This window comes from Pezoporus flaviventris, unplaced genomic scaffold, assembly GCF_033815535.1.
Source record: "Pezoporus flaviventris isolate CSIRO_AGI_PZ_B2104156 unplaced genomic scaffold, CSIRO_AGI_Pfla_v1 ptg000003l, whole genome shotgun sequence".
Lineage (NCBI taxonomy): Eukaryota > Metazoa > Chordata > Aves > Psittaciformes > Psittacidae > Pezoporus > Pezoporus flaviventris.
Genome location: NW_026892551.1, coordinates 9,379,594 through 9,407,031, shown reverse-complemented (window position 1 = coordinate 9,407,031; position 27,438 = coordinate 9,379,594). Strand labels below are relative to the sequence as shown.

The following is a 27,438-nucleotide window of genomic DNA, read 5'->3' as shown; positions in this document are numbered from 1 at the left end:
CTAAAGCTATAAATGAGCAAATGTCAGGAGCAATGCAAGTCCTGATAGGAATGTATGTGGAACTATAAATCACTTCTAATACCCTTTCTGCTGTCTTATGGGAAAGAGGAATGTGGCTCATATGGAAATACCCCTATTAGACAATTAAGAAAAGAGGATTGTGTGCTAGAAAGGAAGTATGGTTATTAATAGTTAGAGATGACATTGTTCTGTAGTCTTTCAGTGCCTGATAGTGGGAGTATGTAATCTCAGCAGTGATTTACTGATGTTTTGTGGCCTTCTGCTTGACAACATATGGTACATTTCAGCCTTAGCTCTCAATTTCCTTTAATTGTTTTCTGTTGCTGCCTAACCACTTTGAAATGTAGGGTGTGGGGAAAGAGGAGGTTGATGCAAACTCTTTGTGACATTTTTAGTAGCTGCTCAGGACTTCAATCAGGCAGAATGAAACCCAGACACTGGATTGAACTTGACAGGTTTTGGGTGGGAGATGATGAAATTAAATGTATGGAGGAGACACAAGTGGGAAGAAATTATGTCGGTACAGACCCCAAGAAATGAAGGTTCAGCTGCTTGCCCTGGTCTCTTGTCAGGGGACAGTCAGTGCTGTGCCTGTTGGTTCATCTCTGTAAATCAAAAGTAGTATTTTGGGGAGGCTTTAAATGAGAGAATTTCTTCCAGACTGGTGCTTCCAGCATGTTACTGGGATGAGATGTCAAAATGTTAATTAATTAATTTAAAAAGGCTTATAAACTAACTGTAAAGCAATAGGATGGGCAGCGAGAACTTTCTAAAGTGGAAATTTTTCATCTCTCCTCTTGCTATGAAGCAAAGCTATGAGAAAGTATGACCTTTTTTGCCTCAACTTGCCAGCACTTAACAAAATACGTAAATATGGTTGCCAAACAAACTGCAAAAAGTTTCCATTTCTCAACTCAATCAGCTGTTGTCTGTATGCTATTTTTATTTCCTTAAATAACTGATGACTCTTTCTGTGTTTGTAAAGAAACATTCCTTCTTAACTGGGAAAGAAATGCCAACCACGTAGAACAGGTACACACCTTAAATCATACTTGTGACATTTATAATCTCTTTGCTCCTGCCTTTGCCAAGGAAGTGCAGTTTTGAGATTTCTTGCGGCAGTTGGTCTTTATCTGTGTTAAATCTTCCTGAGCTGGACGCTACAGTGACTGGTTTGTCAGATATTCATTGGTGTGTGGTGCTTAAATTTTGTGGCAATTTCCAAAGAAAGTAGATGTTAATTGCAGCAGTGATAACTTTTTCTGTGCTTTGAGTGCTGGAGCTGTACAGCTGTGTTACTGGCTCTTCTGTTTGGTATCAAATCCTTATACAACATCTTTTAACAGCCGTCTGAGCACCTCCACGCCTGCATGCCTGTGTTGAATCACCCTCCTCCAGTGATGTGTGTAAAAAAGCAATTAAATACAATGCCAATACCAAATGCGGGGCGCTGAGCTGCTGCTTTCTCCGGGGCATGAGGACAGGGAGCAACATGAGTTAGCCTGGAACTAATGCAGGAGCTCAGATGGGCATCAAGGCAGACCATCTCTGAACCTGTTCATTGATCTGGGTGTGCTGGCAGAGTTTCCCTTCAGCACAGGATAAGCCTGTATTAGGGCAGCAGAGATTAAATACAGCAGAAGGACCAGAGCAAAGATTAAATACAATAGTATTAGGCTACTCTGCTTGAGATGCAAAACATTTCTGGCTCTTGAAGGAAGCATAGTTAGAAGAAACATACCAATTCTCTTTTAGGAAGACTGAAATACTAAATCATAGTCTAAAAATCAGGGACTATGTGACTTGAGGATCTGAGGCAACTTGCTCTGTTTCAAGCCCTGTATGTGGAGGGACTGAATTTCATCTGTATCAAATTGTTGACCTGTGTGTGCAAAACAGAAAAACTTGTATATATAGGGGCAGGAGGAGGGGGTGGAAGGTGCCAAAACTTTGTGTTTCAAGAACAAGAGTTCTTTACTTCTTTCATTACTCATTAGGCTTCAGGGGAGTTTCACCTTTAAGTGGATTACTGTCATTCCAGTTCTGTGTAGTGGGGTGACTTGGCACTAGAGTATTTAACATGGTTTGCTTGTAAAGTCTGTTTTGTATAAACTATTTGAGGTGAAAAGCAGATCACTTGATTTTTTTTTTTTTTTTTTCTTGACTTTGACTAGAATCCAACTAACTGGTGGGAAAGTTAAGGCTTGTCTGAACACAGAAATAGCCTGGGATGGTTATTCCATATTGGCTTTCCAAGCCTGTATGTTCTTTGCAGTAAGAATGCCTGCAAGGAGTGACCTAAAGTAGCTTTGTCCGGCCCAAAATGGGATGAAGCTGTGAAGGACAGAGAGCTCTCCTGACCTGCAAGGCTTGTCAGCCCAGGGTGCCCATGTGCTGTACTTTTGCTCTTGTCTTTTCCAGCTGGCCTTATTTGGTAGCACCAACATCCCAGAAACACACCTGTGGTTTACAACCTGATACTCACTCTTAACAGTAAAAGCCTTATTTGGTACATATTGTTGCTGTAATATACATGGCTATAATGTCATAGCAAAGGTTATGCTATAGCTGGGTAAAAGACAGAGGCCTGAGAGGAATTTCAAGTCGTTGAGGACAGTTGGTCCCTTGCTCTGTTGAACACCTTGAAAGCTGTCAACTTGGAAGTCTTGTTTCAAAAATACCCCGTTAATTCCTGTTGTGTGTTTCCCTTAATCCCATCACTCCTGTTGGAAGGAAACTGTTGAGCTCAGTGCTGCAAGAGGTTGCAGGCAATGAGATGAGCTGAGCAGAGAGGTCTTCTGCTGGCCACTACATATGGTGGTGGGCAGTGCCAGGAGCTGAGGAACAAACGCTGGGGAAGATCCTTCAGTACACACACTGGCCTTACAGAGGTCTGTAACTGGCTGTTGTCATTGCAGGTAGAATTGGGGTTTGGGGGGTGGATGGCCCTTTTTGTTCAAAACCAGAATAGTTCTTATCTAATGCTGCTTCAGAACGTGTTTTCCATAATGGCTGAACTCTGACACTCATGAATTGCAGTGGTGAAGGGGAATATTCCTCCTTCTGGCTGATTTAAAGTTTCAATACTGGAAGCACTAAGATAATGAGAACGTTTATGCAAAAAGTTTCATTCCTGCATTCTGGCAGGAGGAGCACCTGCTTTTTGAGAGGAAATCTGGAAGTGCATCGTTAAAACAGTTGGTGTCTGTAATCATGTGTAGAGCTGGGGCAGGAAATCCCTGTGTCAAGGATCACAGTAATTTATTATTTCACCTAATGTGGAAAAACAGCGAAGGGCACACAGAGGGGAGTGGCAATGCAATTAGCACCGTTTCTGATCTTTGGCCAACATGGTGCTCTGTGCACTCTGTTATAGGTGGGATAACTTACTGAAGCCTGGAGGTCAGTCTTAAGTCAAATTATCCCTGCAGGGTGATTGCTTTAATTATTATTTTTAGTTTGGGGCCCAAAAAGAGAGGGAAGAAAAGAGTGGTTTAGCTTTTCCACCTACTCCTTGCTCTCCTTTCAGTTCAAGGTCCAATGCATTAGAAGCCTTTGGAGAACTGTAGGAGCAGGGACATCACAGTCTACAGATGGCATGAGTAGGTGATGGGCACTAAGCATCCCAGTGTGCAAGGCCAAGGTGGTAACTGTGAGTTCCTGGCTTCCAGGCCTGTGGTCACACCACAAGGCTGGCTCAGCCCCATACTTTGCTCTTGCCCTCACCCCTTCTGCCCCCACCTACACCCACAGCCAGTGCTAATAACCGAAACATACCTCCGAGGAAGAGCAAGTTACCCAACTTGTTCAACGAGCTCCTGCTTTAGGTTTCTTCCCTTACCCCACCTCCAAATATAAACAACGCTTAGCTGCACAGTGATGCCACTGCAAAAGGCAGCGCTGAGGTATGCATTTAACCAATTTGAGCCAGCCTTAGTGGTCAGTATAGTGATGCATCTATCCTACTTTTTTAAAAAATACCTCTTTTTATAATGGAAATAGGCCCTTATTTAGGTGCTAATAAAGATTTGTCATGAATGCCGAACTGAAGGAGACACAGTGTAAACTCTCAAGAGGACTCCAAATGTCTCCATAAATGTAGCACTAAGAAAAATGCCTCTTAAATGTGATCTATTCAGATGATTTTCAGAATTCTATAGCTGAAAAAATGCATCATTTTCTCTTCCTAAAATGTCAGAAATGCATTATTGTGTTTTGGGTTTTTTTTGCTGGTTTGTTGTTGTTGTTGTTTGTTTTGTGGTTTTTTTTGGGTTTGTTTGGTTGGTTTTGGGTTGGTTTTTGTTTTTTTTTTTGTTGTTGTTTGTTTTTTTGTTTTCTTTTTGGTTTTTTTTTGTTTTCTTTTTTTCCTCTGGGAGCCTGGAAAATGAAAACATCTTCTGGCACAAAGTCACGGTCTGGGTGATGCTGTAATACTTCCATGTGAATATGCCTCATGGCCCTGTGAGCATAGGGTGTAATTATGAAATTCAGTTCCTGTTCTTCCCCTTGATACTTTGAAAATGAAAAAAAAACCCACCAAAACCAACCCCCTAAAAATCTCACCCCCACCAAAGAAAACCAAACCCAAGTCAAAAAAACGGACAACAAACCCAAACTAACCAAACAAGCCCCAAGAAAACCCTAGCCAGATCCAAAACAAAACAGAGCTTTGTATTGCAGTAAAAGTAAGGTTTTGAACTGAAACAGTGGGTGTTTGCATAGAAGTAGGAGACACCTGGGGGACTGTCTTCATCTGTTGGCTGATGCAGCCAGGAAAAACAGAAAAACACCATGTTAATTAAATTGTTTTTCTCCCAGGTGCCAAGTGAGTTGAAAGATGTGCCATAACTTGTATGCCTACGAGATCTATCTGTGTTTCAGTGCATATGTGAGGCTTCAGAGAAACAGTTAACCAGGGAGAAGACAGGCTTACCACACAGCATGACTGCACCTTAAAGAAAGAAATGTATTTACATGCTTGTTTAAATTAATATTCCTGCCCCACCCAGATAATAATGATAATAAGGGATTTATTTTTTAATTAAATTGCGTCTCAAATATAGAAGCTGAATTTACTGTGATCTTGCGTTGCACGTAAGTAGTCAAAATAAGATGGTATTTACACATACTTACATGGAGACCTCTCTTAATTGCCTTTCACTTTATGCTCTTTCACTTTAGAGATTTCTGAGATTTTTTTTTTTTGTATTTTACACACTTTATGTCTTCTTAGGTTAGTGGGTGGTTGGTTTTTTCATACTTAATGCCAACTCTTTCTCCATCTTTTTTGTATCTCTACTTTTGTATTTTCCCTCACTTCCCTGTTGCTCATGCAGGTTTTTTTCCTGGTTTAGAAGTTCTTGCTCTATTTTCTGTTTTTTATGGGCATTGAGGTGTATTTCCCACCACTGCCGCCACCTCACCAGCAATGTATATTTGTCTTCCTTGTCATAGTGCTGTTCACCTTTGTCTCAAGTTCTTGCCATGGTGGCATATATTAGGAGTTGATTCCAGCTGCAAACATGGCACTAATGCCAGTGGCAATACCTCAAATTTTATTTCATTTTTTTAAATTACTTTTAAAGGAAGATATCTGTACTCTCACGTTTTTCCCACAGTGACTGGCTTCTTTCTTCTTTGCAGTCTGGAGGATAGTAATGGGAATGAGGAGCCCTGTTGTGGCATCCCTGCTGGAGGTGCAGAGCTCTGGTGCAGCCCCCCTGCTCCTTGTCTGGGAGCAGGAGCAGCACTTAGGCCTGGCAAGGAAGGACAGGGAAGACTCAGCTTTTTGCTCTCATCATGTCCATAAGGCTGTGTTCATGAAGAGTGAGAAGGCACTCTTTCTGCTTTGCTACAATATGGGAGAGGAGGGAATGGACCACAGTCTCACTTTCAGTATGGGCATGTTATCTTGGCTCCTGCTCAACACTGGTTAGAGGGATGCTTTAGCAACAGGCAGAGGGAATGGTTTGTGGCTGGTGATGCACCATGGGGACCAGAAAGGCAGGTGCATGCCTGAAAACATGTGGTATCATGTCATTCCCTGGATCAGTGGTATTTAAATGCCTGCTCGTGGATGACCTGCTTCCCACTGCCGGCTCTGTCTCTCTTGTATTACGACTTCGCAGAGTTTTTGGGTGCGGTTTACTTTGAAGTTTGAGACAAAAATGAAATGCTGAAAGGTAATAGCTATACCTACTCAGCATTTTGTGCTGTGCATTTAATGTAAGTCTACTGCGTGTGGGAAACTCAAGTTGTGCTGGGAGCATCTGAAATGCTCTGCCGTTTCATCATGCACACCATCTGGGGAAAAAGAAATGGGCCCCCTCCACCCCCCAGCCTCCCTACCCTGTCTCACCAAACACTTAGAAGTAGTAATAACATACCAGAAATAAATTGCTACTGAATTTTGTGGTTAAGACTTAAGACTTTACTTTTGTTGTGATTTAAACTCTAATTCTATGATGCTAATTCCAACTTCAGGTGCTTATGGAAATGCACTACTGGAGCTCTGTATTAAAAGCATGGAGTTAATTTTTGTCCATATAGTGCCTGTCAGTTCAGGAGATTTCTTTTTTTTAATGGTCTTAAACCTCATGTTTTCTATATAAACGTATTTGATCTGCCTGACCATGGAGCCTTGCCTTTGGACTGGGCATCTCTTCTCTCCCTTTCTGGTTTTGCTTCCCTTGTGCTGGTAGATGGCAGCAGTATTGCCTCTCATGCCCCATTTTATGGGTATAACGGAACCAAGTTCTCCAGTTCTCATTTTATAGGTCCCTTGTCTTCTCTCATCGTCATGCTCCTCTCTCTGCAACTACTAATTTGAATCTTGCTTGAACTTAAATGGCCTGCCCTCATTTACAGACATCTGGAAGACCTCAGTGGTAGAAGGCAGTTGTGGACATGAGTCTTTTTTTTTTTTTTTTTTACCTCAAGCATGCCGCTTCAGTGACTTGCAGTCACGAGGAGGTAGATCTGTTGTGTTGCGCTTCTCCAGACTTATGAGTTCTGAATGCTTAAGAATATTTTTGTGGAGTATGATGAGATTGATTGGAGTATATGCTTTGAAGCTCAAGTTGTAACTTCAATTAGTCTTATTTAAAGTACAGTTATATTGGTAAAAGGAATAGCATAATGGGTTCTATATTTGAATGCATTAATCACTGAACAATGTTCCTGTTCACATCTCTAATGTTAAATCTAATTGCAAGGTTGATAGCTTGTCTTTTTTTCCCCTGCTTATTTCTGTGGTGCTATTTAAAATTAATTTTAAGGTTCATTATTCTGGTAGAGTTTAAAACTGCTATTAGCTATTTTGAGACTTGTGGCTTCAGTGATTTACAATGATTAGGGAAGAATAACTTGGCGAGGACAGTATTTACAAGTGCCGATTTGTTGAAATGATACCTTTTTGTGTCAATTTGCTAACCTGAGTAATAACTTTTTGGGTGCCATCTCATGGTCTCTGGGTGTCAGTTCCAGGCCCTGACCGGATGAGAACTGGCATTGGGGCAGTCCCACCTGAGATGGTAGGTGTGATCAAACTGCTGGCTTGGGAGCTGGGGGAGGCACATTTTGAGCCATGTTTTATCCTGCACACAAAGGCTGTGAATAGCTGTGTTCTGCCTCCCATGTTGTCTTTCCCTGGCCTTTGGGAAGTTTCTGGTCTCTGACCAGTTTCTGAAGGTTTTGGCTCATGTGTTCTCAGAAGCTGTAAGTGTTATTTATCAAGAGATTGATGTTTGATAGGTTTAATTGCTGCGCCACCTTCAAAATTAATTCTCTTGTGTGCCAACAGTTCAGTGGTTGTGCAGCCAAGCAGCCACTGATGAGCAACTCCTTTGTTTTCCTACTGCTTGGGGTGTAGGCAGCATCCATTCCTCTAAACCTCTAACTCTTCTTCCTTGTTTACCTGCACAATGTGCACATTTTCTGCAGTTCAGTTGATGTAACTCATCGCTTTGGGTGTTGACTGTGAGTTTGGGTGGTTGGTGAGAACAATTAGGGCATGTTGCCTTGATCAGTGTCAGTGTTCATTGCCTTGCAACTACTTTTTCCTTCTGCTCTGCAGAAGTTTCTTGGATTTCCCGGACCCCTGTACACTGACCTGAGAGGCGCCTGTCGCTGTTTACCAAGCAGCTCCCCTTCTTGCATGGGACTGTAGTCTGTGGCCACTTCCATACAGAAGAAGCGATGTCTTTTCAAGTCTTTGGGGTTTTGGTACTAATCATAGAATCGTAGGATGCCTTGGATTGGAAGGGACCTTAGATATCATCTGGTTCCCACCCCGCTGTCAGAGTCAGGGACACCTTCCACTAGACCAGGTTGCTCAAAACCCAGTCCAACCTGGTCTTGAATACTGCCAGGGTTGGGGCAACCACAGCTTCTCTGGGCAACCTGTGCCAGTCGCTCACCAGCTCTCAAATATTAATTGAATAAAACTGCCACATATAATCAGATTTCCCTATGCTGTATGGAAAGGAAAAGTAAATGTCCCTCCTGAGTTTACACCCCCCATCATCAATCTCCTTGGGCCACTTGTGCAGGCAGCCCCCTGGGCACTTGCAGAGGCTAATGCACAGGCAGAGGTGAGGTTGCCTGTCCTCCATCCTTCCAAGCCACTTTGTCTCATTTGCCACCACATCATGTTCCCCCTTGTTGTCATGTCATCCCCCTGAAGCAGAACAGCTCCCACCATGGCATGTCGCACATCAGGCTTTGAGGCAGAACCTTCCCAGTGTGAGACACTTGGGATCTTTTGGCTGTGTTAACACAGAGCCTGCAGCCTGCACAGGGAATACCTTGTTCAAACGTTTTCCTTGAATGAAGCCATGTTTACAGACTGATAAGAAATACTAGAATCCTGGGGACCCTCAAAACAGAAGGTTGTGGGTATTCTTGGGTTTCTTTTACTTTTTAAAGCCTGTATTAGAAGCAGTGGTTGTTTTCTTTATGTTTTTTGTTTTTAAAGAAATTTTAAATGATGGTATAATTGTTACAGGCAGTGATTATGTGTCAAAAAGAAAAAAAAAAGTTTAAGGTGTGTTAAATTGCTGAAGTAGAGCTTATCCATACTGTGGAACTCTGTTACCAGTACCTTGATTTAGGAACCCTGCAAATGACAGGGCTGTGGGTAGCTTCTGAATTAAGTAACTTTGTGTACCTTTTCCTGTGGCTTACAGCTGAAGGGAGCAAGTGCGCAAGAGGGCACATTCTTTTGTTGTTGATAGCATTCCGCCTTAACGAGAAGGAATTTCTTGCCTAATGCCTATTGTTTATGGAGTGGAAAGAGATCACAAGTTGTATAATCTTTCTCTATCGTTTGATTTATTTATTTTTAACCTTGCTCTTGCAGCTGGGTTGATCTGCAGCAGGTGCAATGAGTGGTGCTGTAACACGTTAATACCCTGCACCTATACTCTGTAATATTGGTGTGAGTTGGGGGGGGGGGCATAAAGAGGGGAGGAACACAAAGGAGAGGAAAAACCCCTGATGTAAGGAAGCAGCAGCACCGAATACAGTTTGGTTTCTGTCTCTTTGGAGCTTTGCTCAGCAACCAAACCCAGACTCCAGGTGCAGTATTCCCTCAGCGGTCTGTGAGCATAGAAGCAGTGCGTCCCTCCTCTTCTTCCTCCCCTGCCAAGAGTTTCTGGGTGGTGAATGTCAGTAGCTGGAGTTATTTTTAAAGGCAAGAGGTGAGGCTTGTCGTGCAAAGCGAGGAAGAGGGCGTTTGTTTGCTGAACAGAGCTGACATCAAAGTGGAGATTGCTGCCTACTGGCTCACTGCTGCCTTATGCCAGGTAATCTTTAACATACCCCTCAGTCACTGAGATCTCAACCCAGCCTGCCTATGTGCATGAGGAACGACCTGTGTTTATGATCCCAAAGATTGTTTTTTCAGTATTATTTACGTGAACTGGACTTTGACATTCAGAGGCTGTCGCTAATCATCTTGCAAAACCTGCTTAGTGCTTTTAACTAAGCAACTGCTTTCTACTTCTCTTTGCAGGATAATATAAATGTTTTTCTGAAAGCGTGTGAAAATATTGGACTGAAAGAAGCTCAGCTTTTTCATCCAGGAGATCTTCAGGATTTGTCCAATCGAGTTACAGTCAAGTGAGTTTTGTGGTTTGTTTTCTCCCTCCCCTTCTCCCTCCAAGATGTTTCACGGTCTTTTTTTTATTGATTTATTTATTTTTAATGTTTGCCTATGGAAAATTCTTTTAATCTGGTACAAGCAGTTCTGAATACTGTGGAGAGGGTTTAAGCCTTGTTGAGACTGGTAGATACGATTTGCACAAATTTAATTTTAAAACATGAGTATTATACCTTACAAGCAAAATAATTAATGAATATTTACAGGATTTAATATATGAGAGAGAAACTGTTCAGGTTATTTTAAACTTGGAGCAAAATTAACTGTTAAATGGTATCGCAAGCATCGCTTCCCTTTATGCTTTGAGATTACTGATGTAAAATCTGAAAGGCTGAGGTGGTACTTCTGATACTTATCTGAATGGCTCCGAGGCTGAGGTACAGTGTTCCTCAAGGACCGCGGGTCTCACCACTCCAACTATTAATCAGGTGTTTGTTACTGAATGTCACATCTCCTGTCAATGGGGGTGTAGAAATCAAGTACTGAATTGCACAAAGGGAAATTGTCATGTTTACAGAGAAAAGAGTTTTCCGGTGAAATAGCAGTGGTTTGGTTCAGAAATATAATTGATGGATTCTCAAATCTCAGGACTGCTGTGTCTCCTATTAGGAGTCTTAGTAGTTTCTGAGAGATTAAGGTGCATTTTTACTGTATAGACACTTAACAGGTGTTTTAAGATAAATGTGTCATGGAAAAATATTGTCCTGGGGCATCTTGCTTTGTTACAGTGTTAGCTGTTTTTATTGTGTTAGTACAAAGGGTGGATTTATTGTCTCAAAAAAAAAAAAGAGAAGCTTCAGTGATTTTTGCTGAAAACCTATCAGGTTAAATGTTAAGAATTGATTCCTATCTTACATTGCTGGTTTTATAAAAGAAGAATAGGCAGTAATCCTTCTGTAAATACAAGGGAAAAAAAATACTGTGAAATGACACAGTTGCTTTAATTGGAAAGAAATCTCTATGTAGGTGGATCTGGCAGTAGCATGTTGACATACTCTCTGCCTGGTTTCAGAATGAAAGTTCATACCGTTTTGAGGTCTGATACTTGAGATGGCAATGCATTTTCCAATCTTTGACTCATACCCGAAACGTATTTAGGGACTTGGCACCTTTCCAGGATGCTGGTATTCTTGCTGCTGGTTCCTACATCATGCCAAAAGCTGGAGGGTTGGTAGCTTCTAGCATGCTTCAATTATCCACAAAACCCTCACTACAGTTATTTTTGTGGAGGTTTGCTTTCAAGAGTATCACCAGGAAGGGTTAGAGGCAGTCAGGAGCTGGGCTTCAGCAATGTCAGTAGTGACAAGCTGAAACCCTGGGGAGGTCGAGTTAGCAAACTGTTGTGCAAGGTATGTTGTCCAACTTGTCCCTACTTTAACAGCAGCTTCCAAGTGAGGTCAGCCATGAAATTAATCCAGTGGGTCTGTAACCAGGTTTTGTTGGTGATGTGTTTTGTTTAGTTTTGTTTTATCCTTTCAGCTCTGCTGGTTCCCCTCCCAGCTCTGGGAACAGAGAGTAAGGCTGGAATTTGAAGTTGCCATAAGGCAGTGGGGGTTTTACATCATAGGTACTTGGCAACAGGTTAGTTGGTGATTTTCAGAAAAGTAGGTTTAACCATTGAGCTCTTCTTACTGAGAGCAATGAAAGGGGTCTGGGTTAGAGCTGGGAAGCTGCCAGCTGCTGGTGGTATAGCCATGCTCTTTTAATGCATTTCAGTATAAGTTTGATTTTTCCAAACTGTTATATGCCAGTCCCACAGTGTGTGTAAAATACTTAAAATAATTCAAAACTTCTGTATCTGAGCGTGCTGTAAAGTGGTAACCTAAACTATACCAGCACATTTTGATGTGTTTAGGAGTTTGGAGGGGGATGGGAAGTTTTAGTCCAACAAATGAAGGAAATAAGTTATACGAAGAGAGCTCTCCCCATTGAAAAGTTTATTATGAGTCATTTGATTACCCAGAGGGCAATCTAGTCTTCAGAGGGTTTCCAGAGAGAGTCATATGTGTGTCAGGACAGAAATGCTATCTGATCAGGAGCTTTATCTGATGTTTTGTTGTTGTTTTTTTTTTTGTTATTTAATAGAAATAAATAACTTCATATATTTGAGCTGAATTACCAATTTCGTCAAAACTTGTAGGATGCCAGACCTCAGAAAAGGGATACTATTTCATGTCTTGCTTTCATATTATCCTCTGTTAACCTTAGTTTCAGCATTAGAAGTAAATAATTTCTTTTCCCAAAGAGGGGAAACCTTTTTTATATGCTGATTTTTATAAAAGATTACATTTTATTTTTGGCTAACATTCCTAAGCAAATCCATTTTGCTGCTGTCACCCGAGGCTAATTGCCCACATCTTAAACCATCTGCGATAGGTTGTGCAGGATAACATTTACGTGTGCCTGAAGTGGTGTGTATTTTGACACCTCAGCAGTATTGCTGTGTTCTGCAGTTGCACCACCATTAGAGCATGCTTATCTACCCAAAATAGGTTAACTAAACTGTTGCTGAAACAGTCAGCTTTTCAGGCTGAGAACAGCATGCTGGTGGGATACACATATGTACTGCCAGGCATAAGAAGATACCTGATTTGCCTTGCATGTGAAAAGGAGATAAGAGGAAGGTACTATTAAAAGGGTGGGTCTGCTTATGTAGCTAAAGGCAGTCATGAGAGTTGTCATTTTATGTCAGAGCAAAACCAATTTCTGATGCTGGCTGGGAGGTTGCATCTCCATCCCTGCCATGCTGGGCCTTCTGTAGACTTCTCTAATTGTTCTGATGCCTCTGGTGCTGGAAAGGTCCTGGAGGAGGATCGCCTGCCCACTGAGGATGATGTGCTCTGTGGAGAGGTGTTCCCTCTGTTCTTCCTGCCTCTGCTGCCTGGCAGTTACGTGTGGTACCTCCTTCTCCTTACCTTGTGGGAAATCATATGCCCTAAGGCTGTTGGCATCTTGTGCTGTGGTCCTGTCCACCTGGGCAGGCTCCCTTCCCAGAAGGAAAAGTAAGTTCTCCTTGTACCTTTAACTGTACCTTTGCTGATAAGTGCTCGGTCTTTCTATCTCATCAACACCACCACAATGCCTTTCAGAGATACTGAACTTTGTATTTGTGTGTTGGGTGATGTTCTTTTGTCACCTGAGTTAAGGTGAAGACTCTCTGTTCCTCATGGCTTGCCAGAAGCTGTGCTAAGAAAATAATCTTCCTATCTGGTAAGGAGGTTACAACTTTCACTTGTATTTTGTTTTCTATTGCAAGTGAGATGATGCATAGGGATAATGAGAAAGTCCTCTGTAATTACAACTAGTATCTGGGACAGGAGAGGCAAGAATCCTCTTAAATATCCAGACTCTCAGTTCCAAGTGATTATGTGATTATCCTTTTTGCAAAGAAAAAGCTCCTTAAATTTTCATTGTTTAGAAGGTTGTGTGAAGAGGGCTGGTTAAAATTACTGGTTGCTCTTCAAAGCCTTGCAAACTTTATGCTTTGCCAGATCAGCAATGAGATTAGTAGTCAGGTAATGTGGAAAAAATATACTGGCATGGATGGTTTCTTTTCTGCCAATGAAAACGGGAGTGTGCAGTAATGCCTGAGATTTATAGTTCAGTCTTTCTGTAAATCTGCAGAAGTTATTGCTCAATGGTATAGTACAGCAATGTGTCATGTGTTCCAATAAAGATTATCCAGATGGATTTATTCCTCGCATACCATGTTTGGCAGTCATGTGCACATCATACTGTTTTGTGGCTAGTTATTTGTGTATATGCCTATGCATTTTTCTTCCATTCTTTCAGTATATTTTATTTTATTTTATTTTTATTTAGCCTAGGATTTTATTATTTTTAATTGGAGGAGGTGTTATTTTAAAACCCAGCAGCTTGAGAGGGTTTTTTAAATTTACACCAATGAGAGATTCACTTCATTTGGTTATTTTTTAGTCCTGTCAAAGTAAGAATTCAATATGAGCTCAGTGACTCTCAGTTGTCAGTTACTATTTAAAAATGCAAGTACTTCCCTACCCATCTCTTTAGAGGTGACACACCCAGCTGTTCCCAGCTGTGGAATGGTTCTTTGTAAAATCGACTTGTGGAGTTGAAAGGGCGAGTTTGCTTAGGCAGATGCCAAACTTCAGTTCTGGTGGAATTTGTTATCCCAATCATCAGTTTTAAAGGAGGCAGCCTGAAGAGTCAGACTGAGAGTGTGTCTTGTCTTTCAAGCAAATTAGTTCTTCTGTCTGAAAAAAAAAAAAAATCTGGAAAATGAAGTATCCACTCCACAAGTCTCATTAATACTACTAATAAATCCAACAAACTTTTTTAAAGCCACCACAAGCCCTTGAGCCCTAATGTTGAAGTTTGGTTTACAGTAGCAATTTTATTTCTCAATAAAATAGCAGCTTAAAATATTTGGCTCCTGTTAATATTTTTACTACAGGGTTATATATAGAATGAGGCTCAAACTATCTCCCAAGGTAGCCAGAAGTATCTCTGTGCCTTGCAAAACTTGGGATTTGGATAAGGCCTTCAACTTCTTGCTGCTTTGTACTTTTCCAAATATTTGTTATCAATCCTGTTCACTAAATGAAGTGTAAATTGTATAAAGCGAACAGAAAACCCTGTCATACAAGTCTTGCTGAAGTTGAAATTAAGTGCATACATGAGATGAAGTAACTGAGCTCTGACCTATGGCCCTGGCATTTCTAACTTTTGAATAGTTTAAGCTTACCAATTTGATGTTTCTTTAGCACAATTATGTTTCATTATTTCCTAAAGAAAAAAGCAACTTTTGAAAAATTTGAATGCCATGCTTTGTGTTGCATAAAGCTCTATGTAACTAAAGCCAACTAGAGACAAGTAACAACTGTTATCTGTCATGTTCATCCTTGTGTTCATGCATTTCAGCTGATTTGGTTTTTATTTTTGTGGGGTTTTTTCTTTTTCTTTTTTTTTTTTGAGACAGGGTGTCTATTTCACTTCAGAGAATACTTTCTGAATTATAAAATACTGCAAAGAAGTTTAAAGATCAGATGCTTTTAAGATAAACCCTGAGAAAATGAAATAGTTGCTGTGGGATGCGGCTGTAAGAACATATTCTGCATCTCTTCATCCATCTGGAGTAGGATGCATTTAATGGTATTTTCTTCTGATTAAACAAGAATGACCAATTGTACCCATTATACCAACATTAACAATTTTAAGCATATATGCAAAATCACTACCAGCCATACTGCAACTCTTGTCCCTTACTGCACAACTCTCTTCATTTTAGGGGCTGTCAAAAGGGAAACCTTCTAGGACTGACTAATTAAGTGAAACACAAAGCATCGTCTAGTACCCACCTTCTTAATCCCATAATTCAGGTTACAATAGCTTCGGTGCCAATTTACAGTGACAGAGGTGCCTTACTTGTCTTTTTGGGTGCAACCACTAAATGTGCAGATATAATAGGGTTCCTGAAAATAGCAGTGAATCAGTAGCAGAGAGTGGTTGAATGCAGGTGTAGCTTCTTCCAGTGCTACATTCAATCCATTAGTAGATTCCTGTTTTGCATGTGGAAAGTAACTGCATGCTATTTAGTAAATCTTAGGCTCTAATTAGAAAAGGGGGTTGTTTTGTTGTTGGTTTTGGTTTTTGTTCTGTTTTGTTTAATAAGTTGATGTTTCTCGTTACTTTAATGTTCTTCCTGTCTAGTCTTGGGGAATCTGCCAAATTTCCTGATTCCTGTTATTTCCTACTCAGGATACTTTCTTCTGCAGGGTTAACAAAGGCGAAGTGAAATTTCTGTTCTACGGGATGAATACTACAACTGTTGGATAGAAGAGATGATCTTTTGAGTGGGTGGTTGTTTTCAGTGCTCTTAAAGCTCTCCAAAAATAAACATTTCTAATTGTGAAAGCAGTAATACATGTCAGTCTTTGGAAGAATTTTTTTAGGGTTGCTCTGCCAGTGACACTCAACTCTTTTAGCTGACAAGTGACTTAGCTGGAAGCTTGAGGTATAATTATGAGCAACTCTCTTGGGACTTGTATCCCATTTTGTCCTTCAGGAAGAACTGCCATATTTTGCTCAAGGGAGACAGGGTCAAATACCCTGAAAATGGATACTTACAGGAGAGAGAGATAACACAAGCCAGTTTGTGGACAGGTAGCTCAGAGCTGGTGTTAGCTGTTGATAATACTGAATTCATACTTGGGCCACCTTCTATATTTAATACATTTGCAGAGTTATGCTTTGAGCAATTAGCCTAGTGGAAGGTATCCATTTATGATATTTATGATCTTTAAGATCACTTACAACCCAAACCATTCTATGATCTTTCTTCTGTTTCTGTTTTTTTTTTTTTGCTTAAGAGTTTCATGTTTACAATAAGAGTGCATGATGGAGCTGAACCTGAATTTGCTGTGCTTTTTCCAAGAAAAATACATTTTTAATAAGTTGAAGAACCTACTTCTAATTTGGCTTTAAAAAAAAACCAAACAAACCAAAACCCAAAACGCCCAACACGGAGCCACCCTTTCCTGCCTTTTTTTTTTCTGTAGAACAGAAAGTTGTGTACTGGATAGAAGCCAAGTGCTTCAGGACAAGAAATACAGTAGTATTTAGCCCAAAACTTATACCTGTCTAAGGTCTCCAGCCTATACCTATGTGACTGAAGAGTCAATCACCACAAAGGCTTGAGCATAAAGGTTAAGAAACTATCTTTGAATTCAAGTTGAGATGAAAGAAATAAGACTGTTTGGTGGGTCTTGAGAACTGAAATGCAAGCCACTTAACCAAAATTTAATTAGAACAATGAATGCTGCTTCCACTTATATCCAGGGAAATAACATTTCTTACACATGTGGTTGTAATAGGCTTTTATTGTGGTAACTGAGTTTCCTGGTGACACTTTCCTTGAAATGGAAAATTGCAGCACCCTCACTTTAGAATGACTTTAGAAATGTTCCTATGACTACATAAGTGTGGAAATTCTCTCTTTTGTTTTTTGTTTTTTCCTTTCCCTTTTTTTCCCCTATGGACATATTCATAGAAATGGGTAATACTTACCAGGCATAGCCATATTCTAACCATTAAAAATGCTCTATTTATTCTGTTTATGATATAACTAATTTAAGGATAATTCATTTCGCATGTTTTACTTGTTAATACTGATGACAATTATGCAGAGGTAAAGAAAATGAAAATAGAGCATGTTTTTTCAGACTTGTGGAACTTGTGCTTAGTGTAAAATATTCATGCTCATGTCCTTAATTTGGATAAGCTTTAAATCATTCCAGTAAAACCATTGTAAGCAATAAATTATGTTCCAGACTTTGGACGATACCTGCTAGAAACTTACTTCCAACTCTTCAGTGTAAAGTCTATAAAGTGTTGGGTGTGGTGCTGTTTAATCCTTCTACTTTCTGAAGTTTGTGATCATTACAAGAAATGTTGGGATTGTTATTTATTTTTTTTCTATTGAGTGATTTAAGTTACATTTCCTTTATGGGGTTATTCCTTTGCTGGTGTTTGATTTACCATTTATTCATTTTGTGAAGATGTTTCTGCTTTAAGAATAAAAAACTTCTGGAATTGTATACTAGTACCTGCAAGTGTACATGAGTAGTCTGAAGTAATTTGGAAAAAAAACTCATGTAGTGTCTGTTAGTTGCACTGAGAGCAATTCAGGCATCTCCAGTGTCACAGATCCATAGCTTTATGTTAGAATTCAAGCAGTTAAGGTGCAAAACTGAATTATTTGCTGAAAGAGGTTACAGCAGCTTTCTGCTGAAAGGTTTGTTTGGTTTGTTCAAAGTCCTCATTTTTGATCCTACTACATTTTCAAACTATCGCTGGAATAACATTATTACTAAAAGCCTTTACAATATTTTATTTTAGTGTTCTTTTCCTTTGTGCTAAGAGAAGTGTCTCTAACCTTCTAGGAGTCCCATGGGAATCCAGCTAAATCTTAGGCACCTGCATGCGTTTTAAGCATGCACAGCAATCCCCTAGCATCCCAGCATTAGATGCAGTTTATAAAGCAGTGCAGTAGAAAAGGGAAGGCAATTTGCATGACTAACAGCAAGTTACAAAAGAAAAACTGCATTTTTTTTTTTTTTAGTAACTTTCTATTTTCTTCTATACAAAAAAAAAAGGGGGTGGTAACTGAGGTTGGAAGTTGAAGAAAGAAGAATAAAAGAATAAGGTTGTATTACGTTAATATCAATTGTACAGAAACATGTATGCAAGTTCACTGTTGTATTATTTTTCACTCCACTTAACATGTAAATTGTTGAAGTTCAGTAAGCTTTTCTGTGGGCAGACAACTCAATAGGAAGAGCTCCTATATTTAAATACTGGGGAAAGCTGACTTCTTGAAGTTTTCCATGGATACAGGACTTTGTCATTTAACTGTGCTCTGTAAATAGAGAAGTTAAAGCTGGACAGTGGAACCTACTTCATCTGAAACTGTAGTTTTGGCCATTTCTATTCCTGAGCTTTGATTGTTACATTGCTTTCAGAGCTTTCAATTCTAATTGCTACTACTGCTTAATCAGAATGCTCATAGTATCCTTCAAAATGGCATTAACTAGTTTCTTACTGTGGATACTGCAGAATGTAATTGATAATGCATTAACAAATTCAAATGTCTTTATAAAGTGCATATCCATGTCAAGAGGGTTGCAGGGTCTTTTTCATCTTGTTACTGAAACCAGTTAAATGAAACAATGTCTTGCCGTCAAAGACAAGAAATGGTGGGGTAGGGAGAATGAAGCCTGCTAGATAGCTGCCAAGCTTAACCCCACAAAAAAGACTTGCTCTTTTCATGTGTCTTTTAAATGATGGAGATCTGTTGTCTTTAAGAAGCAAAAGGGAAAAAAACACCAAAAACCAAACCAAACCAAAACAAACAAAAAAAAACAAACAGAAGAAAACCTAAGCTGAGAACTCCTCCCTAGGCTGAAGAAGCTGGATGATCAAGCTTAGGATCTCTTAGCCCTGACCATCCCCATGACCTCTACCAGTTTATGAGCATCTTTCCTGTACTGGGGGATACCAAACTGGAGACGGCAGCATCATGGACATGGCGTAATGAGCACTGGGGAAAGAGGGCATGATCAGGTCCATCAGCCTTCTGGCCATACTCTATTTTGTACAGCCCTGGGTGCTGTTGACCTGTTGCTGGGGTTGCTGCTGACTCATGTTCAGCCCAGTTGGACCTCCAAGTCCAGCTCCCCACCCTGCTCTGCCATTGCAGAAGTTAAGTCCATCCAGGGGTTGGGATAGGATTAGGACTTTGTCTCGTTGAATGTCATGAGGTTCCTGTAGAGCCAGTACTCTGGCAGCCCTGCCCTCTGCCTTATCGACTGCACCCTTGCTGTGCTCCCGTCTGTGTCGGGGGGGAGAGTGGTATCAGAAACTGACTCAGAAAGAAAAATTCTGGAGGTTTCTGCAGTCAGTTGCTGGGACTGGAGTGAGAAGGCTGACTAATGTGGATGATATTTCCTCTTTTCTTTCCCTTATGGAAAAAACATCCTGCAAATGTACACATGTACACACCTTTGAACCCAGTACATACAGATATACATCAACTGACGTGGATTCCAGTGCGTTATATGATAAAATATTTAACTGGGGCGGGGAAAGGGAGGTCATGTTCAAAATACTTCTGCTTTTGCAAAGGCTATTAAATTACAGCCATTTGTGCCCTGTGAATAAATGCTGAAATATGCTTGTCAGGTTGATGGTGCAGTAATACATTCTTTTTAACTCTGACCTGATATTTGTGAGATGCTCTCAGCTGTGGTGGTTTTCTGGGGTGAGTGATATTATTTGGCAAAGCGCTAGCTAAAGACGCCTGAGTTAACAGAAGGCACAGTATATTTATATTTGGTTTGACTTGGAGTCATGGTGTATTTTCATCACAGATCTGTGCAGCTAGGGAATTACTGTACAACTCCACAAACTAATCCTAATCTGTCCAAATTTATCAGTGTTAATTACTCTAGTAAAAAGCTTGTAATAGTAGCTTGTAGGTTAATTTTTCAGGAAGTGTTCTTTTTTTATGTATAAAATCAGGAAACCTTGGATTACTTAAGTAAGAACAGGAAAATCAGAACAACTTTAATTTTGTGCATAAAATTCTGAGGTCTGGAACACCTAATGCTGCTCAGACCTGAGGTAATGGGGCTAGGAGTTTTCTGAGAGATTTGTGAAGGCACCTATTTGGCGTCAGTGCCAGTACAAAGAAAAAAGAAAACAACCAACAACAACAGCAAAACAAACAAATCCCCCCAAATAGCCACCCAGAAACAAATCCCAAGCATTGTTAAGAAGTGTTAGGAAATGGAAAAACAATGGTACATCATTGTGCTGCTATGGTTAATCTGGAATTGGGTGGTGGTATAAATACTTTCTGAAGTTTTGGACTTTGATCACTTTTCCTTTCTTCACTCTCTCACTTCTCCTCCCCAGATTCCCCCAAAATTAAATCTGTGGAACTGGAATATCTTTATCTTCATGGCACTTCTCTGACCAAAGGCAGGAATAGCTTCTGTTGCACATTTAGTTAAATATGCTAGGAGTCATAAGCGTTGAGAGAGATGATGGATGAAGAGGAGAGATGAACAAAGCAGTAAGCTTAAAGCAAGTAAACAGTACCCGCGCTCCCCAGCAGGTGTCATGGATGAAGTGGGTCAACTAGTTACTGTGTCCCATGTTCCATGAGTGATCAATGAACCAAATGAAGGGGCAGTTGGCTTCCTTGTCAACAGATGCTGTAGGTGATAAAAGTTTACTTGAGTCTAAGGAGAAGTTCACAGAAGGGAGATCTCTTAAGAATTACTTAATATGGGAAAACCACATCTAGCTTGGGAAGTCCCTGAGGGAGAATCATCTATTGCCTGCTCTAATTTTACCTTTCCTTAGGCAGCCACTTGGGTTTGCACGGGAGGATGGGATCCTGGGCTAGATAGAGTTCTGATCTTGCCCCTTTTGGCTGCTCTTCTGTGTGGTTTTGAAAAGGTCATATCCAGTGAAAGCTGCTTTTAAATATGACAACCTCCTCTAAGAAGCAAAAAAAAAAAGGAACAAGTCAAATGTAAATTTTATAGAAGCAATTCATTTGATTTGCTAAATCAATCAATCTATCATTGTTAAGCTTTAGCAGGTGTGGAACATTGTATGCAGAGGTATCTGAAAAGATGAATAAAATAGTGGTAAGTTTCTTAATATAGACCAGTATCTGACTACTATTATGAGTGACCAGGTTTTGCAATAACAAGTACAATATTATCATGAATTTTTAGAAATTTAACATTTTATTTAACATTATTCAAAGCCTTTTGAAATTTTAGGAGAAGCTTCATAAGAATAAATAAAAGTGGCTGGAATTCTCTTGAAATTATTTGTCACATCTATTTGAATATACTATATTCAGCATCATTACTTAAAATCTACATTCTAAAAAGATCAGTTAATTTAAGAGGTTTTGTTACTGTTTGTGGCATGGGTGATGTAACTGCAAGATCACACATCAGATGGTTACGCAGAAGGCGCACCCACTCAGATTGAATAAGTGCAGAATAAGATGCATCAGTAATGATACTCCTCTGCTGTGCTTGTCCTGCAAAATGCTCTTTCTCTTGTGCAGAACATGTTATTCTTTGAAATCTGAGCTTGCCTCTTGTACTGAACGTTGAGTGCAGTTGAGAAATCATACAAAATTCACTTAGGACTGATACACTAGTATTTGCCATTTCATTGTGATGTTTTCATTCCTTCAAGAGGAAAAAAAATATCTTGGAAAAGGATACTTTCCTTTTATAAACAACATTTTCTTTCTGAAGCATTTTTCTCTTTGAGCTGCGACCAAGTTCCTTAGTTTAATTCAGTCTTCTCAAATACTGCCTGTGAATGCATCCAGCTGTTTAATAACCAATACAAAAATCTCCAGTAATCCAGGTGGTATGGTCAGTTTAGGGTGGTGATTGTCACCAAAATGATGTGATTGCATTTGTTGATTACTACTTCTATTTTATGTTTGGTATTCTTTTATTGAGCAGATAAGATTTCAAATCTATAAATCCAGGGACAGAGGGCATCCAACAGTGTGAATCTGTGTGTCTGAGCCTGGGTACCACCTGAGCAATGAGTGTGCAGTGGGTGTTCTCAGCTGTGCACCATGCCGCCAGCACAGGAGGACACATCAGCCCATCACTTGGCTTGCCAGCACTGCTTTGGAAGACTGTGCAGGTTCAGACTTAAAATAAACTAAGGCAGCTATCAGATGTCTACCAAAGTTGCTTGATAAACTTCCTTTCTTTAATGGACAGCATGAGTTTTTATCAGGAGGAAAACCAGAGTGAAGCACTGGTGCTTATTGGTTTTCTCAGAAAGTGTATTTACACAATAGGACTCTGCAGTGAAGCAGCAGAGAAGGAGAGAAGCTGGGTAAGGTGCGCCCTCAGTAAATTTGCAGAAGACACCAAGTTGAGTGGGAGTATTTATCTGCTGGAGGTTATGACGGTTCTGCAGAGGGATCTGGACAGGCTGGATTGATGGGCCGAGGCCAATTTTATGAGGTTTTATGAGGTCCTGCACTTGGGCCACAACAACCCCTTGTAATGCTACAGGCTTGGGAAAGAGTGTCTGGAAAGCTGCTCTAGAAAAAGGACCTGGGGTTGCTGATTGATGGCTGCTGAACGTAAGCCAGATTGTGCCCAGGCAGCCAAGACGGCCAACAGCATCCTGGCCTGTATCAGAAATAGCATAGCCAGCAGGGCCAGGGCAGTGATCATTCCCCTGTACTCTGCACTGGTGAGGCTGCACCTCGAATCCTGTGTTCAGTTCTGGGCTCCTCACTACAAGAGAGACATTGAGGTGCTGGAGTGGGTCCAGAAAAGGTCAGCAAAGCTGGTGAAGGGTCTGGAGAATAGGTCTGATGAGGAATTGCTGAGGAAACTGGGGGTGTTTAGTCTGGAGAAGGCTCAGGGGGGACCTTATTGCACTCTACAGCTACCTGAAAGGAGGTTGTAGTGAGGTGGGGGTCAGTCTTTTCTCCCATGTAATAGGACAAGAAGAAATGACCTCATGTAGTGCCAGGGGAGGTTTAGATTGACAGTTAGGAGAAACTTCTTCCCTGAAAGCGTTGTCAGGCATTGGAACAGGCTGCTCCAAGGGATAGGTGGAGTGACCATCCCTGGAGTTATCTTAAAAGATGTGTAGTTGTGGTGCTTAGGGGCATGGTTTAGTGGTGGACTTGGTGGTACAGTTGGACTCTAGGATCTTCAATGTCTTTTCCAACTTAAATGATTCTGTTACTCTATGAAAGTTTCTTTCTTGGCTTAATTCTGTTTCAGGATAGGTGGGGAAACAGTGAATGCTGGAAATTTCTTCTTGTCTCTTGTTGCCCAGGAATGTGTTTTTGTGGCTTCCATCATGTAAAAATGATGTATTGCTGTCTGATCAGTCAGAGAGAGAAAGGCAGGCTCACTTTTATCTCCTGGAGAAGGAATCTTTTTGATGGACATGTACCAAAGACACGCATACCGTTCTTACAGAAAGAGCTTTTGTTTGCGGAACTTTTGTCAGGAATGCAAATATGTTCAAACTCCTAGAAACTGTTTGGTCAAGCTTAATTGCATGTAGGTTTTGGCGTGCAGCACTTAGTGGAACATGTTCTTGTTGTTTGTGCATCTGTAGTCACAGGAAAGACTAGGCTCCTTATAAGCGGAAATAAGAAGCAGTGAAAACAGTGGAAGAAAACTACTAAACAGTGTTTTTTTTCTCCCCATGAGAATACTCCAACTAAATACTTCAGGTTATTTCAGCTCTTGGCAATGTGACTTCTTTGTTAATACTATATTATATTTAATGCTTGATTATGAAAACTCCCTTCAGTTTCAAAGCAAGTGTAGTAAGATTACTTTTTACCTGTATAATATTCTAGAATCTGCTTTTACTTTAAATGAAGAGGGGTAGCATCTTTTCAGTTTCTAGTTCCTTGGCTGTAGGTTGTCTGTGTGCCACCACTGTTGGCATTCAGAATAACCTTCAGATAACTCTCCAGCTAATTTCAGATACATGGTGAAGATGCTTTCTTGCTGTTTTCATTCTCCATTGCTCAGATGTCTCTGCCAGGCAACTCACAAAACAAACAGCACTGAGTTAGCCTCCGAGAGTGCACACTTCGAAGCAGAGGGCAAGTGACCATTATAAGAGGTTAGTATTTAATGATATTACAAGAGGTGGCTGTAGAGGTTTCCATGCATTTGCTCATTAAAAGTGTGTAATGCCCTGATCCTTGCATACAAAAATAGAGGGCAATCATTACAAAAAAAAATTACCTTGTACTTTCCTTGGTGGTGGAAGATGTAGCAGAAATGAGTTTATAGCTAGGATTTGAAAGAGCGTGTCTCTTTAAGTGCTGGTCAACACATTAAGATACACGGGCAGATACACGAGTATAAAACAAACTGGGTATAGATGGTCAACTTAAAAGCCTTGTAGGAGAGGGCAGAAAAATAATTTGGCTCATTAAACAAAGCAAGTTGCAGTCCATTGCTCTATGCAAGCCAAAATTAGCAAAAATAAAAGCCTTTTCGAAGAAAGCAGAATTTCAAAACAGTTTTTATTTTTGTAAGTTGCTCTGGAATCATGAGTGTGTTAGTGAACATATTTTTGAAGGGAACTTGTATGTCCCTCAGAATGAGTGTATTTGAGATTTTACACATTGTAAATCAGCACAGCATGAATTTAAATGTGCACTTATGTATTTTAAAAGGCCTGTTTACTTCAAATCCAAGCTGTTGGTTTCTATCTGAACAGCATTCATCAATGCTAAAATTTCAATGTCACTGCTTAAAAAGAGAAGTGATTTGGGAGTGCTTTTAATACGAGTTTTTTGGCTTGGCAAAGAATGATAACTCTGCGCTTTTAATTTATTATTCTTTTCTTTTTGAAGTGTTGCCTGATTTTTGTTGTTCATATGTCTATTCACCTGTGTGCCTATTCTGTGTCTGTTTAGGGGTTTTCCTTGAAGGGCTTAAGTAATAACTATGTTACTTTTAAGAATAATTGTAGTTCAAATAATTACATACTTGACATTCTGTCCAAAGTTCATGCAACGGTTCTGGATTTTCTTCCCTAGGAAAAGCTTCCACAGATTCTTTCTTACCTGAAAAAAAATTGGGGTGCATACTTCTGCAGGTACTCAACATGTTGTTTTCCAAGTGAAGAGCTTTTAATGTGGTGTAGCAAAAGACTTCACATGCATTTTCGTTCTCTTTAAGCAATAAATGTCTGACTACTGCAGTGGTTCTGAATCAGTGTCTTCCAATAAATTAGCATCAAACAGATGGCTAGTTTGTTATATCACAAGCTGGTTTTGATAGCACTGATTTATGTTAGTAAAGATGAGGCTTGCTTGAGGATAACTTGCACAGAAGTATAGGCTATTTTCAAGTATCTTAGAAAACTTGTACACTGTATTACTCTGTCGTAAATGTATTTCCTTGATGATGAAGACTTGTATGTTTTTGTACCTTCACTTGCTAAAAGAATAAATCTATAACAGAGACCTTTATTAAATTAATTTTTAATATGTATACTCTAGCAGGTCAATTGTACCACTAACTGCACCTATACTGAAATGTAGATAGGATAAGAGCACTCCAGTGTATTTTTTTCATGTCCTTCTCCCCCTATCTAATGCTATGCAGCAAGAAAGTGAAAGCATATTGCAAAAACCTTTGAATATTATGATAATGTGGTCAATAGTTTGCCATCTGGCAACCAAACATCATGATAATGCTCAAGGTATGCTATTTGTGAGTCAAGGGGTAAAGGTATTTCTATTGCATTCTTTTCTCCTGTACTTTATGATGGTTGCCTTCCTGTCAAAGAGAGCTGAGTTTTGCTGCAGTTTAACAACCTATTCCTAAGCCATCTACAGAGACTGATTTATCCTATCCATTGGAGGATGCTACTGGTTATGCCTCCACTGTATTGGGTTAATTTCTTCTTGTAGTTCTACTAACCTGGAGGTGAAAAGGAGGGGGGGGAGAACTTGGAAATTACTCTGAGTCTCACTGTTGCAATGTGCATGTTGGTGATGATACGTCTGAGATGGCTTCCTGTATGATTTTTTCCCAGTTATAATTTGTCTCAGGTAGTGCTAAACTAGAATTAATTGTAATCAAGAAGGGAAACATGCAACTAGCTTTTATCACACTGCCTTTGCATTTCTCATCCTGTCTAGATTATCAGTCTCAACTGGGAGATGATAAGGTCTTAGCTTTTAACTGAGTTGTAAAAAAGTGACTACAGTGACAACGCTGCTGTTCTTGGGATTTCTGAATCAAATAGTGCTAAAAACTTGAGATCAAAATGTCAGCTTCCATAGATAGACACTTCCAAGGTAGCAGGTCTGGATTTAGCAGTTGCTAATGTAACATGCATCCTGTCCCCTATGCAGCTGAGCCTTGTAGAAAACTGGTGCCATTCACATACTTTGCTGTTTGACCATTAGTTTGCTTTAATATTTGCAATGATTAAATGTAATAATAATTGCCAGTCACTGGGTTTTCAAGAGACCATCAGTCTTCAGTAGCTATGGATTCCCAGGTGAGAGTCTCAAAGTTTCTGTTCACCACTTCCAGAGCCCAAGGGTTACATCTGTATTATCCTGGCGCTGTGGTTTGATTGACATCTGGGAAGGATAGCTTACAACCACCATGTGTGTTTTAAGGAGTCTTTTTTGCCAGTGCTTCATCTGGCTAGACAGCTGGTGAAATTCTGCAGATGGCTCACTGTAGTTTCTAAGAGTTGGTGCACATAGTATCTTCTTTCTCATGAGAAGGAAAGTTCCTAATTTAGCATTTACTCATGCACTCATTAAAGATTTTTGGGAATACTGCCATGGCCTCACTTGGAGCAGAATTGGATCATTTTGTTCCATTCCCTCCTTACCACCAGACTTAGTTGTAATAGCTTGTTGGAGCATTTTGGTGGTGTCTTAATTGGTGTATTAAGCTATTTTTTTCCCACAGTCATCAGTTTTATGTTACGAATTACATACTTCATGAGTACCGGTGGAAGAGAGGTGTGAGATCATCTATAGTTCCCTGGCTAGGATTGTTTTCCCATATCATTAATTTTGTTCAAGTTTTTATTCTCAGATTCCTCTAACTTTACAACAGAAACCCCTGAGTAATAGCACGTTTGGTTTCAGTAGGTTGGGATGCTGTAAATGTAAAGTCTCCAACTTCAGAGGTATATGG

The 27,438-nt window shown here is 40.1% G+C and overlaps 1 protein-coding gene across 3 annotated transcripts in view; it reads left to right on the top strand.

The window, feature by feature from the left end:
- LMO7 (LIM domain 7) overlaps nt 1-27,438 on the top strand; it is a 128,117-nt gene that overhangs the window by 44,403 nt on the left and 56,276 nt on the right. For all 3 annotated transcript variants that reach the window (XM_061445259.1, XM_061445260.1, XM_061445261.1), the window contains exon 4: nt 10,034-10,140. In XM_061445259.1, the coding sequence (XP_061301243.1) occupies nt 10,034-10,140 (107 nt within the window). The remainder of the gene's footprint in view (nt 1-10,033; nt 10,141-27,438) is intronic.